Source organism: Pelodiscus sinensis, chromosome 1, assembly GCF_052426305.1.
Source record: "Pelodiscus sinensis isolate ZL-2025 chromosome 1, ASM5242630v1, whole genome shotgun sequence".
Classification (NCBI taxonomy): domain Eukaryota; kingdom Metazoa; phylum Chordata; order Testudines; family Trionychidae; genus Pelodiscus; species Pelodiscus sinensis.
Window position 1 is genome coordinate 187,875,492 of NC_143052.1, and position 13,220 is coordinate 187,888,711.

A 13,220-nucleotide genomic window follows, 5' to 3' on the forward strand; every position below is an offset into this window, starting at 1 on the left:
AGACTATTTGTTGTTTTTTTAAAATATTTTGTTATCCTTTGTTCTCAACATCCAACATAAAACTTGCTATTTGATTTTGTAGTAATTAGAGTACTATTTTAGGTCTTAAATGAATGAGTTCAGTATTCACAGTTCTTCAAAAACAGTGTGCAATTATATTCTTCCACTGGGCCAAAAGTATATGGATGAACTTTGGAAAGTGGACACTTCCATTCCAGTTTTCATTTCTAGTTTCTATTTGAGGGTCTGAAAAGTACTGAGTTTGGGAAGAATGCATACAGTTGACATTCCAAGTGTTAGAGACAACATTTCTAAAGCCATTAAATTAAATTTACTATAAAGTTCAAACCTGGACGGAGAACATTCAGAGATGACAGAGCACTTGAAAAAGCTCCCCCAGTTTTAGGTTTTTCTTCTTCCTTTTCACTTTCAACTTCCATCTCTTCTTCACCTTGTTCACTGTTTGCAGTCCCATCTTCTTGGTTTGCATCCTTCACCTGTCCTGTTTTTTCTATGGGCTGTTCAACTTTGAGAGAGAAGCATATACTTCAGTTTCCTTTTGTGATAAAAATTTAAAGCACACTTTTAAAGAATACCACCAGATATGCATTCCTTACCTTTAAGCCAGCAATCTAAAGCAAGGTACAGACAATTACAATAATTTTTAACTATTGATCTTACATCCTATGTTTTAGTTTCAATAAAAAAAACTAGGGATTCGTGATGTTAAGTTTCAATTAATCAGCTAATCAATTGATAAGGGGGCACTCACTATCCTGCTGAGCCTCTCCCTTTGAAATGCACAAGAGACAAGGGGGGCTCCTGTACATTTCAAAGGGAGAGAGGCAAAGGGGACCTGTGCCAGCAGGGACCAAAGCAGTCCCCGCTGGCGAAGGTTCCCCTCTGTGCCTGTTCCTTTGAAATATACAAGAGCTGCCTGTGGCTCTTGTATTTTTCAAAGGGAGAGGAGCAGCAGTCGGACAGGAACAGGCAGGAGTGGGACTGTTTCAATCCCCACTTGGGCCGTTTTCCCACTGCCCTCTGCTCCCTGTGCAGACGGTGTTGGGGGGAAGGAAGAACTGGCTTTTAAGCCAGCTCCCTCTAGCACTTGTTCATGCTCCGCACCCTTGCTGCCTCTCTCTGATAGAAGCAGCAAGGCAGGAAAGGGGGGTGGAATCGACTAGTTGAGTTTCTACTTGACTACCCAATAAGCATTTTCCTATCAGGTAGTCAACTAGTCATTTACATCCCTACTAGGGATATAAATGGTTAACTGGTGAGCATCACTCTTAATGGCTGATGCTTACTGGTTCCAGTTAAGCAGTGGGGGCTGAAGCAGCTCCTTGCCTACCATGGGCAGGGGGCTGCTCCAGCTCCACAGGGTCAGCTACAGACAGAGGCCGCTTTGGACTCTGGAGCAGACCCTGTGGTGTTCCCAGTAGAGGGGGAGGCAGAAGCAGGGAATGCTCCAGCCCCCTTAGATACCAGGTACATGTGAAGTAACTTTCCATTTAACTGGTAAACCAATCACACGGCTGTAGATAACCCTGAATAGAAGGAGGATATCCGTGGATTTGCAGGGCTCTACGGGCATGTCTAGACTACATGGCTCCGTCGACAGAGCCATGTAGATTTGTTTACTCAAAGGGAAATGAAGCGGCAATTTAAATAATCGTCGCTTCATTTAAATTAAAATGGCTGCTGTGTTGTTCCGATCAGCTGTTTGGCAGCACAGTGCTGTTTGGCGGCACAGTATGGACGCTCCGCGGTCGACATCAAAGGCATTTGTCGACCTCCCCAGTAAACCTCATCCCACGAGGCATAACAGGGAGGTTGACAAATGCCTTTGTCAACCGTGGAGCGTCCAGACTACAGCGCTGTGCCGCCAAACAGCCGATCGGCGCAGCCATTTTAATTTAAATCGCAGTTTCATTTCCCTTTGTCTACAACCCTAATCCACATGGCTCCGTCGTACCCTAATTGTAAAATCACAAACATGCATTCATCTTCTCAACACTTCTGTGAGGTAGAGTAATATTACTTCTATTCCACAACAGGCACAGAGGCACTGTCAGAAATACATACTCGTTTGGGTGCCCAAATGGGAGATGCCTATAGCCTGAATTTCAGAGAATTTAACATTTCATAGCTCTTTATTTCTTCAGAGCATTGACTTCAGTTGCAGTTGAGTGCACTCAGTATTTCTGCAAATCCAACCCCAACTTCACAAGATGGGCACCAAAAAAAGTGAACACACAATGACCATCCGTGAAAAACTTTGGTTTAGTTGTCCTGCCTCAACACCACATAGCTACTCTGTGGCAAAGGCTGGAATAAAATCCAGTTCTTCACAGTTCCATTCAACAGAGTACACTACAAAATAGGGATGTTAATAAATGTTTATTTTTGTAAACGCATAACCACTAAATTTTTTAGCAGTTATACATTTACATGTGGGGGGGGGGGGAGGTGGAACACAGAGGCAGTAGGGGCAGCAGCTCCACAGAAGCCAGTATGCAAGGGGAGCCAACTTAAAAGCTGGCTCCCGCCTCTCCCTCCTCCCGCTGCCCGATACAGAGGTAGAGAAGGGGGGAGGGGAATGTGTAATTGTGCAGGTTAACCAATGAGTCCAGGGAGGTTAACCTGCACCCATCAAGAAAAAAAAAAATCTTTTTTCTTCCTGTAGTTCCCCCCCTTATTCACTACATCCACCTCAAGATGAGCGGATAGAGGCCTGTCCAAGGTCCTGTAAAGAATATACCCTGCTACATTGTCTGCCATTAATTAGGCAGGAGTCCCAAAGACAACAGACTTATTAGCTATACAAACATGATTGACTCCCTAAGCAAGTTGTGTGCACTAAGTAAGGCAGAGATTCCAAGGGGAAGACAGAGAGGGGATGATCACGTAATTAAAAACTATCATTACTACACACACAGGGGCCAAATGAAGGTTGCTCACGCAACTGTCATTCTAGCATTGACTCATTTTTGAGTGCTTGACTTAAAAAAAAATCTCATTAAGGGAATATTTATAAACATGTATCTTCCTAGGGTTTTTGAAAAAATAGAAATTCTACCATATTAAACCATGCCAAGTCTTACATGATACATAAACAGAGCACAAACTTTCACATCATAGATCTCTCTCATCTAAGCTAACAGTAACTGATAAGCATAGTAGCTTGCCATCCTCTATATGGGCCAGCTATTATAGGGAAATGAAGCATACACTTTGCCAGCAAGCCTCAGTTATTAGCTGACAACAGGAATGCTGAAACTCAATAAACCTAGGTTCTATTCAAGCTTCTAAGGAGTGTGCACTCTAAAGATTAGAAAGCTGATTAACCTGCTGGAGGAAGGATTGGACATCTCAATGTGCCTTACCTCCCCATGCTCATTGTTCAGATCCTTGTTTTGGAACACACTATGGATGTTAAAATGTGGGTAATTGTGTCAACATGTAACCACTGAAAACTCATGCATGCATCCACAGCCAGGTCCTCATGCGTACTGGTTTCTGCCTGCCACCACACGCTGCTGCCTCTGTATCAGAGGCAGCAGTGCGAAGTGGCAGCTGGATATGGGGCACGAGTCTGCATATAACCATGAAAATTAATCGACAAGCCCAGGCTTATCGGTTAACCATTTACATGATTATATGGTCACATCCCTAGAACACACAGTTGTAGGTCACTTCTGATATAGGCTCTTAATATACGGAACTCCACTCTGCCAATCCTGCAATAATTTTTCCTTCATTTTAATGCTCTCAGCACTCAAGTCGAGAGGACACATCCTAGCAGAGCAATGCTAGATCCAAGCTCTAGCTGTCAGAAAGCAGAAGTACAGCATTATTTAAAGACATGAGCATAGGCTTGGAAATTAAAAAAAACTTCTGAGTTTTAATCCTAGCTCTAATAAGGATTCACTGTGGAGCTTTCTTGTAAGGGTCCTCACCTCTCCACATTGATAAAAAGGGGATACATTTCACTTATGCCAAAAGGGTGTTCATGAAGGTTAATAAGATGCTTATACAGACTGTTCTGAATATATAAAGCACTCAAGGTTTTAAACTGCTCAGTCTCCCTACAGAATTGACAATGCATCTCTAATACAAGTCATTTTTATGAACAGTATTTAATCTCTCAGTTAATGTTACTAATAGCTTTGCAATTACCATCTGATGGAGAATTGACTTCTGTTTTAACCTTTGATTTTTCAAGATCTTCTTTGTACTCTTTCTTCAGTAGCTTTACTATCTTTTTGCTGTAACTTGATTTTTTCACTTTAAAAACTTCTTCGGTTTCTTTAAGACAAATCAAAAAACATTTAGTGACTTGAGAACAAACTGGTCAGCTACAATTCACAAAAATATTTACCATCTGTCAAGCCTTTTCACATGGTGCACAGCACAACCGCATATTAGTTACAAACAAAAGAATCCCACACATCTAAATTCCAAAATGTAACATACAAGACCTATAAAAGTTTTGATAAGTAGGCACTGCAGCAGCATATGTTTTCAGTAGAGATGTTAGATATCGTATAATTGAATAGTTGTGTAACAGCATAAAATATTATTGGTTAAACCATTCACTGGTCCCAGGATGCGGGACTGGCAGCCAGAGAGGCACCTGCATGGGTGGCAGCAGCCCCTGTCCGTGGGAGGTCCAAGCACCTGCTTGTGGGGGGTTTGAGGCGGCAGCAGCAGCAGAGGTAAGTGCAGAGCTGGTGCTGCAGGGAACCAGTTTTTAAGCCATCTCCCCTCAGCACCAGCTCCATCCTAAACCCCCGCTCCCCCCCCCCCCCCCGCTGTCACTGTAGGAGGCAGCAAGGGGAAGCAGGGGGCGTCCATGGGAGCTAGCTTCAAAGCTGGCTTGCCATGCCTATTTACTTCTGCTTGCCCCCCTTACCCTCTGCACTGTTGTGTCTCTATCAGCAGAGGAGGGCAGGTAGGCTGATCTGGTGCTTGTGGGGAGCCTACTTAAAGCCAACTCCTCATGGGCACCGGCTCCCGCTCCCCCCTCCTTGCAGCCTCAGATACAGATGCAACAGGCATGTGGGTGAACTGAATTAACCAGTAAGCCCAGGCTTATCAGTTAATTGTTTATTTGCTAACAACCCTAGTTATAATTTTATCATAAGCCTTGTGATAATAAGTGTTCTTCTTGAAGTCCAAGCCCCTAAAATCACATCAATACATGATAATTTCATCTTTTATTAAGAAAACATTCCTTGCACTCTTGGTTGCAGAGTAAAACATAAAAATAAGCCCGCCATTGCATCTTAAGGGCTCCAGATCAGAAGGCAAATGAGAAAACCATGAAGCGCACTTTTAATATAAACGTTAAAACAAAAATTGAAGACACCTTATCACTCATTTTATATCTTAAACAACATACGGTGAATCGCTATGACAGCCCCCTTTAAGCGCTAGCTTTCCTTTACACCCGGTCTTTATTGGCGAAAATGTTCAACATTTTGCCTCAACATAAACCGCAGTAGGTAAAGTTCATTGTCACACGTGCCCAGCCTCAGCGCAGCACCCCCAGGGCCCGCTGGGGAAGGGAAAACCAGGGCCTGTATCGGTAAAGAGAGGCGGGGGGAGTTGACCTAGCAGCCCGACAGGCCGTCTCCCCGCCCAGCTCAACCCGATTCGCCTGCAGGGCCAGGCCCGGGGCACACGCCGGCATGCGGCCGGGAAGGGTGGCAGCCTGCTGCCGTGCCGGTGCGCGGGGGACACCGCCCCCCAGGGGCTGGCCGCGTGCAGCCAGGGGCCCCGCTCACCTTCCTCCTCGTCCTGGAAGCTGAGCAGACTGGCCCGCGGCGCCTCTTTGTTCTCCCGCAGCCGCTTCCGCTCCTTGGCCCGCGCGGCCCCGGGCAGCCCGTTTCCCTGCTGTGGCGGCGGTGGCGGCGGCGGCAGCAGCAGCGGCGGCGGCGCGGCCAGGGCGGGAGCGAGACCCAGGCCTAGGCCGCTCCCCGCCCCGTAGCCCGCGAGGGCGGGGACGGCGAGGGGGACGCAGCCGGTGGGGAGCGGCAGGAGCGGCGCCGCGGGGGTCATGGCGGCCTCGTCGGGCCCGTCCGCCCCCAGCAGCGGCTCCTCGTCCCGCTCCTCGTCCTCCTCCTCCGACTCGTTCCGCTTCCGCACGTTCACCCGCCGCGCCTTGCGGAACATCCCGCCGGGCCCGGCACCGCGCAGCCCCGAACCTCGCACCGCCGCAGCGCGCCGCGGCCCAGCCCCGGCTCCCCCGCCCCGCAGCATGATAACCCGGGAGCCACAGCGCCGCCTGCCGGCCCGCCCGCTTACCTCCAGCGGCCGCCAGGGGAAGCGACCGCGCGCCGCGCCATAGAGTGCCGCGCCCGGCCAGCCGGCCTCGCGCAAACCATAGAGAGCGGGACCAGAGCGCCCGCTCGCGGCTGCTCAGCCGCCGCCATCTTGTGTGAGCGGGGAAACGGAGGAAAAGGGCGATCACGTGTCCGCCGCGGCGGCCTAGATTCCCAGGGCCGAGAAGGGGATGCGCGCGGGCGGTGGGGGCGGGGGTGTGACACTACGGAAGCGCTGTGAGAATGGTGGACACTTGACTCCCATTGGCTGCCGCGGCGCTGCCCGAGACTCGCTTGGAGCGTTGGGGGTTGGGCGGGGGAGCTGGGTTTAGTGCCAGTGGAGAGCGCGCGCCCCTTCCCTCCCTGCTGCGCCTCCTTCCTGGCTGGTTCCCGGGGCCGGGCGCGCGCGTGCACGTTGCAAAGGGGAACCCGCCCGTGGCCACTGCCCACAGCGCGCGCCCGCGCCTGGCCGTGCACGGTGCAGTGTCAGTGACCCCGCCGCAGCCCGGAGCTGTGGTTTGTTCTCTTTCCACTTTCTGGGTCTCCAGCCGGCTGATCCCCCCCGTTATAAATTTAGCTTAAAAAACAATTCCCACCAATCCAGTTATCAGGACAAGGGTTGAGTGGGAAGGTGCTGTTTAACCAGAGCTTTGCCTGGATACAAAATTTGGTATCTGCATCAATAGCCACAAAAAAGAGGCGTGGAGATTCATATCCTGCAGATGCGGATAACTCATGATATGCAGCGGATATATGCAAATTTGCGGGGTTCACAATTTGTGTCCGCAGCCCTGTCTGCAAAAGTGTGCCACGGATATCTGCATCCACATCTCTGGATGTGGATACCCTGGACAAAAAGCAGTTATCTGCAGATTTGCAGGGTTTTTTACCCACGAAAGCTTATGATGATATACATTTTTTGTTGGTCTCTAAGGTGCCACAGGATTATTTTTGTATTTAAAGTTATAGACTAAAACAGCTATCCTTCTGAGACTGAAAATACAGATCTGCATTGGACTGTTCAACCAGTATTAAAGCATGGAAGGTGGTTTACAATTTCTTAAATATTTTGCCTGGACCCTAATACTTGTTTCACAAAAAGATGTTATTTGCTACAAGATGGTGTCAAGGTAGTGGTGCTTGTTGTGTATAGCCCAAATCCTCCCTTTCACCTTTAGATGAGATGGACCCATTAATAAAGTATGCAGCTCACAAGGTGTCTCCATGAAAAGTTTGATGGGTAGCCGTGTTAGTCTGTATCTTCAAAAACAATGGAGTTTTGTGGCAGCTTTTAGGCTACGTCTACGCTGATGAGTCTTGCGCAAGAACATATGCCTACTTAATGAACTGGCATTTTTGTGCAAGGGGTTTTTGCACAAGAAGGAGCAGTGTAGACTGCTCCTTCTTTGCGCAAAAGCCCCTTGTGAAAAAATGGCAGCTCATTAAGTATGCAAATGAGGCATGGTGATATTCATCACCGTGCCTCATTTGTATATGTTCTTGAGCAAGACTGACCAGTGTAGACATAACCTTAGAGACTAACAGATTTATTAGGGCATAAGCTTTTGTGTATAAAACCTACTTCATCAGATGAAATGGTGTCACCATGTCAGAAGTGAAAGTAACTGTACTATCATGACCTACTCCCTCTTAGAGAGCAACAGGTCTGGGGGAGGAATACAGGCCATTCTCGCTATAAGTCCAAGATATGTTCCAAAAAACTTGGACTTATAGTGAAACGACTTAAAATGGGGAATTTTTTTTCCCATGGCTGACTTCCAGTTGTGCAAATTGGGTTGGTGGTTCCCTCCCCCCCAATTGATTTAAGAGTGGGGAATAGGAGGACTTCTAACGCATAAATTCCTACAAGCATCAATGACTTTAGTGCAGAACAGATGTATATTGGGGCGACTTAATGCAGGGATGCTCTGTACAACAGTACCAGGAAGAAATTTAAATGTGGGATGGAGTGTGGGGAGTTCAGGGCAGAGGGTTGGGATGTGGGAGGTGCAAGAGGCAGGACAGAGGGCTGGGGACATGGGGAGATGCAGGAATCTGGGTTGAGCTGTATAAGGGGCTCAGGGCTCCCCCCCCACACACCGTCCTCTATGACAAGAGCAAGGCCAGGGTTGGGCTGCCACTGCAGGACTGGCTCCCAGTGCTGCTCTCTCCACCCCCCGTGGCTGGGCCAAGCCGTCACAGTAGGAGTGGGGCCAGGCCACTGCAACCTGACAAGGTCAGATGCTGCTCATGGCTGGACAAGGACTGATGTCGCCCACAGCCATGCATGGGCCAAGGCTACTCCCTCCTGGCCAGACGGGCCAATGTCCTCCCCCCAGCAGGAACAGGGCCATGCTGAGCTGCTGGGGCCATATGGGGCTGCCACCAGCAGCATGTATCCCCAGCCGGACCTTCTAAATTGCCTATTTCCCTTCCCTGGCTTCTGATGTTGCAGCAGAGCAAAGAGTCTCAGCTGGTTCTTGCCAGAATGAGGCACCAGGGCACACCCCTTTAGTTTCATCTCTGCTCCATGTGCTACATTGGAGGCCAGTTAGGCAGCATCTCTTAAGGCAGCAGTGTTTTGGGGGCACAGCAGAAACAGAGTAGGGTAAAGAAGGAGCAAGTTGATTGACAACTGCACAGTAGGGATGTTAAGTAGCATTTAATTCAAGAAATTTCCATCAACTGCTTGATTAGTCAATAAGGGGAGGGGCACTTGCTATCCACACTGTGGCTCAGCAGTTTAAATGTAGTAGGAGTCAGGCATTCAGGCACCCCGGCTCCTGCTACATTTAAACTGCAAAGCCATAGCCAGGTTAGCTCTCAAGGGCAGCACAAGCGAGGACTGAGTAATCCCAGCTCATGCCAGCTCCAGGGCCTCTGCCTTTTACAAACATTCTTCCCTACTGTACTTCCGGATCAGAGTTCTTTTGTGCTCAGCTGGGAACAGGGCTGAAGTTTATATTATGTAATCTTTATTCAGAACATTACTGTGAGCAAAACTAAGTGCAGTTTTGTTTTAGGTTACACTATTCAGAAGACTTATGCGCTTTCTTATGTCTATACAGTAAAACTCCATTGATCCGGCATCCAATGCTCCGGCACTCCTGATGGTCCGGCACCATCAGGAACCTGGAAGTGCTCCGGCTGCCGGACAATTGCAGCTGCTCTGCGCCCGGCTTCCCTAATTCAGCCGCTGCTGTAACTGACCAGCAGCTGAATCCGGGAAGCTGGGGGCAGAGCAGCTGGGGTGCTGCCGGGTTGGTCCCGTAGCACTGCCCCTCGGGGCTGCGGGACCAACGCGGCAGCACCCCAGCTGCTCTTGGGGATGCCTGGGGAAGAGCAGCTGGGGTGCTTCTGGGTTGGTCCCGTAGCACCCGCCCCTCGGCACTGAGGGACCAACCCAGCAGCACCCCAGCAGCACCCCAGCTGCTCTGTCCCAGGCGTCCCCGAGAGAAGCTGGGTTGCTGCAGGGTTGGTCTCGCAGTACCGAGGGGCGGCGCTACCGGACCAACCTGGTAGCACCCCAGCTGCTCTGCCCCAGGTGTCCCCGATTCAGCCGCTGCTGAAACTGACCAGCAGCGGCTGAATCAGGGATGCCTGGGGCACAGCTGGACTATTGGAAGGGGGGGGGGCTATGAGGGATCTGGAGTGACATCCCCCCTCACCCCACCCCAGACCCCTCATAGCCCCCCCTTCTGATAGTCTGGCATATTTGATAATCTGGCACCCCTGGGTCCTAAAGGTGCCGGATTATCGGAAGTTTACTGTACTAACTTTGTTGCCACCAGAGGTCAGATTTATCAGTACTGTATGCTTCCATTTTAAGACATTATGGTAATATTGAATTACTTTGTTATTCAATACCTTTTTACTAGAGGGCAGCAGACCCTCACAGTATAGTCACAATAATCTATTAGACACTTCCTTGATTACACTAGCTTTTATATATGATGTAATAACATCCACAAACAAGTTAATTTGTATAAACCACTTCTGAGAATGTATAAGATATATCTGTCTCGGGATTATTAATCAGCCAGAGACTGCTTTCAACCTTAATATGCATAGAGAGTTGGTGACTGGAGTTTCTAGAAAATCAATCTGAATTGGTCTTTTTTGCTTACTCATGAAGAGCTCTGTCTCTCTCAACCCAGCTATAGTTTCAGAATTGAGACCTTAGCATTTATGAAGCCATTCCAAATGCTCAGAATCATGAGTAAGGTCTCAGAATCATGAGATGCGGTTAAAATTCATGAGATGAAAATAATACATTTTAGATTCTTTTTATTTGCCTTCTGATTTGTGAGCCTTTAGGAGACACTTAGCTCATTTTTCCACTCATTTCTCAGTAATCAGGAAAGCTAGAAATTTGCAATGTAAAAAAAAAAAGATAAATACATCTATTAGTCAAAACATGAAGGGGCATATGAATATTTAGCATATCGGGCAGGTAAGTACCTGACAGTGCAAACTATAACAGTGCCTTGTTAATGTTCTTATTTTCAGGTGACACTGTAAATTAAGTAGCATTATCTATACATATAAACAAACTTGTTTGTCTTAGACCTGGTCTACCCTGGATGTTTTGGTGGAACGTAGCCGCATTAGGGCAAATTTCTAAAAAATAAGTCCATACCACCAAGTCATTCCATCGACTTTTAAGGACTGTAAAAGTTGATTTTCAGTATTCCAGCTTTTCACGAGGAGTAACACTAAATTCAACCTTACATGGTTGACTTTACAATAGTGCAGATAAAGCGCTGTGAAAGTCAAAGTTCTAAGCCTCTGGGAGGTGTCCTCCAGTGTCCCATACTGACTGCTCTGGCCAGGACTTTCAGCTCTACTGCTCTCCAGGTGAACAGAAAAAGCCCTGGGAAATTTTGAATTTCATCTCCTGTGTGGCTAGCATGGCAAGCAGACCTCAGAGCAGGCAGCACACCTGAGCAGTACACCTGACCATGAGTTTCCAGGGTCATAGATGATCACCAGCATGGCGCGTACAGGAGATTCTGGACCTCATTCCTGTGTGGGGAGAGGAATCTGTTCTTACAGAACTATGAACCAGCAAAAGAAATGCAGATACCTATTCCAAGATCACAAAGGAGAAAGGACACACCAAGGATACCCAGAAGTTCCATGTGAAAATAAAGGAGTTGAGGCAGTTGTACCAGATGACAAAGAGAGGCAAATGGATGGTCTGAGTTATCGCTTCAAACATGCCACTTCATGGGCAGCTCCATGTACTCTAGAGATGTTAAGTAGCAGTTAATAAGTAGTCAATAAAGGGGTTAGCTCCCAGGGGCAGTGTGAGCTGGGACTGAGCCATCTCAGCTCATGCTGGGTCCCAGACCACTGCGGCTCTGTTTTTTAAATGTAGTAAGAGCCGCCTCACTGCTGGGTCCTGACTTGTGCTGGGTCCCCCGCTGCACCTATGCCTCCCCTGGCCTTGCCCTGCAGAGACAGTGCTGGCGAGAACTGGCTTTTAAACTGGCTTTCCCGACACCAGTGCCTGCTTCTGCCCTTGCTGCCTCTGAATCAGTTGCTGTATCAGAGGCAGCAAGGAGGAGAGAAGCGAGTAGTCGAGTAAGCCTGGACTTATCAGGTAGTCAACTACTTGATTAGTCACATAGGGTATGTCTACACTGCCACCCTAGTTCGAACTAGGGTGGTTAATGTAGGCAATCGAAGTTGCAAATGAAGCCTGGGATTTAAATATCCCGGGCTTCATTTGCATCTTGCCAGGCGGCGCCATTTTTAAATCCCCGTTAGTGTGGACTCCGTGCCCACGGCTACACACGGCACTGAGTAAGTAGTTCGAATTAGGCTTTCTAATTCAAACTACTGGTACACCTCGTTCCACGAAAGCCTAATTCGAACTACCTACTCCGTGCCACGTGTAGCCGCGGGCATGGAGTCCGCACTAACGGGGATTTAAAAATGGCAGCGCCCAGCAAGATGCAAATGAAGCCCGGGATATTTAAATCCCGGGCTTCATTTGCAACTTTGATTGACTACATTAGCCACCCTAGTTCGAACTAGGGTGGCAGTGTAGACATACCCATATATACCTAATATAATCCTGAGAGGGAGAGGGTGACCAGCTTACCCAATTCTGCCCAAGACTCTCCTCTGGCAGCTATGGGCATTAGCATGGAGGACAGGATGGAGGACAGCGTGGATGAGGAGGAGGAGGAGAATAGTCAGCAAGCAAGCAGGGCAACCAGTGTCACCAACTGCCAGGAGCTTTTTATAAGTTTAGAGACAATCCCCTTCTCCCAGCATGTCTTGCAGCCAAGCACTGATCCCAGGGAGACACTTCTGGTGACTTCACATGTTTTATCATGCTGCAAGCGGATTAAGGCAATTGGGTGTAATCTGTGGCAGCCATTCTGCCTACAGAGTGGAAGCTGTCCTTGAAACAGTTTGTTAATGTGTCTGAAGATGGAATGAGAATCCTCCCTGCCCCTCTCCATAAAACTGTCATAGGGGAATTCTTTAATCCTTTTCACAAGGTTTCTGGGGAGGCCTGCCTTATCCTGCCCTCCGTGCCTTATCTTGTCCTCCATACCCTGTCTTTCCATGCCAAGCCAGCAGTAAGCGATCTGCTGTCATTGAAAGCACAAAGCATTGCAGTGTAAGGTCCAGGTTTCTGGCTACATTCAGTCAACATCTGCTCCTGATCACTCTGTGCAATTCAGAGAAGACTGATATCTTGCATGGCTACCTGCATGAAACAGAGGAAGCTATTAGACGACGTCTCTGCAGTAAGCCTTCATTTGTTTATCGCCAGTGAAACATGGCTTGAGCCCCTGCCGTGAGCTGCCCTGCTGGCACATCTGGCCCTGTGTTCTCTCCACACCGTGCTCCTTCAGGAAGGGAAACTTGCACTTA

General features: G+C 48.4%; 1 protein-coding gene across 1 annotated transcript in view; it reads right to left on the reverse strand.

Moving 5' to 3' along the window:
* PAXBP1 (PAX3 and PAX7 binding protein 1) overlaps positions 1 to 6,234 on the reverse strand; it is a 43,639-nt gene extending 37,405 nt beyond the window's left edge. Inside the window, exons 1-3 of the mRNA XM_075910888.2 lie at positions 5,790 to 6,234; positions 4,180 to 4,308; positions 350 to 526 (exon numbers count right to left, since the gene is read on the reverse strand). Of these exons, the coding sequence (XP_075767003.2) occupies positions 350 to 526; positions 4,180 to 4,308; positions 5,790 to 6,177 (694 nt within the window). The 5' untranslated portion in view covers positions 6,178 to 6,234. The remainder of the gene's footprint in view (positions 1 to 349; positions 527 to 4,179; positions 4,309 to 5,789) is intronic.
* Between the last annotated feature and the right edge of the window lie 6,986 nt (positions 6,235 to 13,220).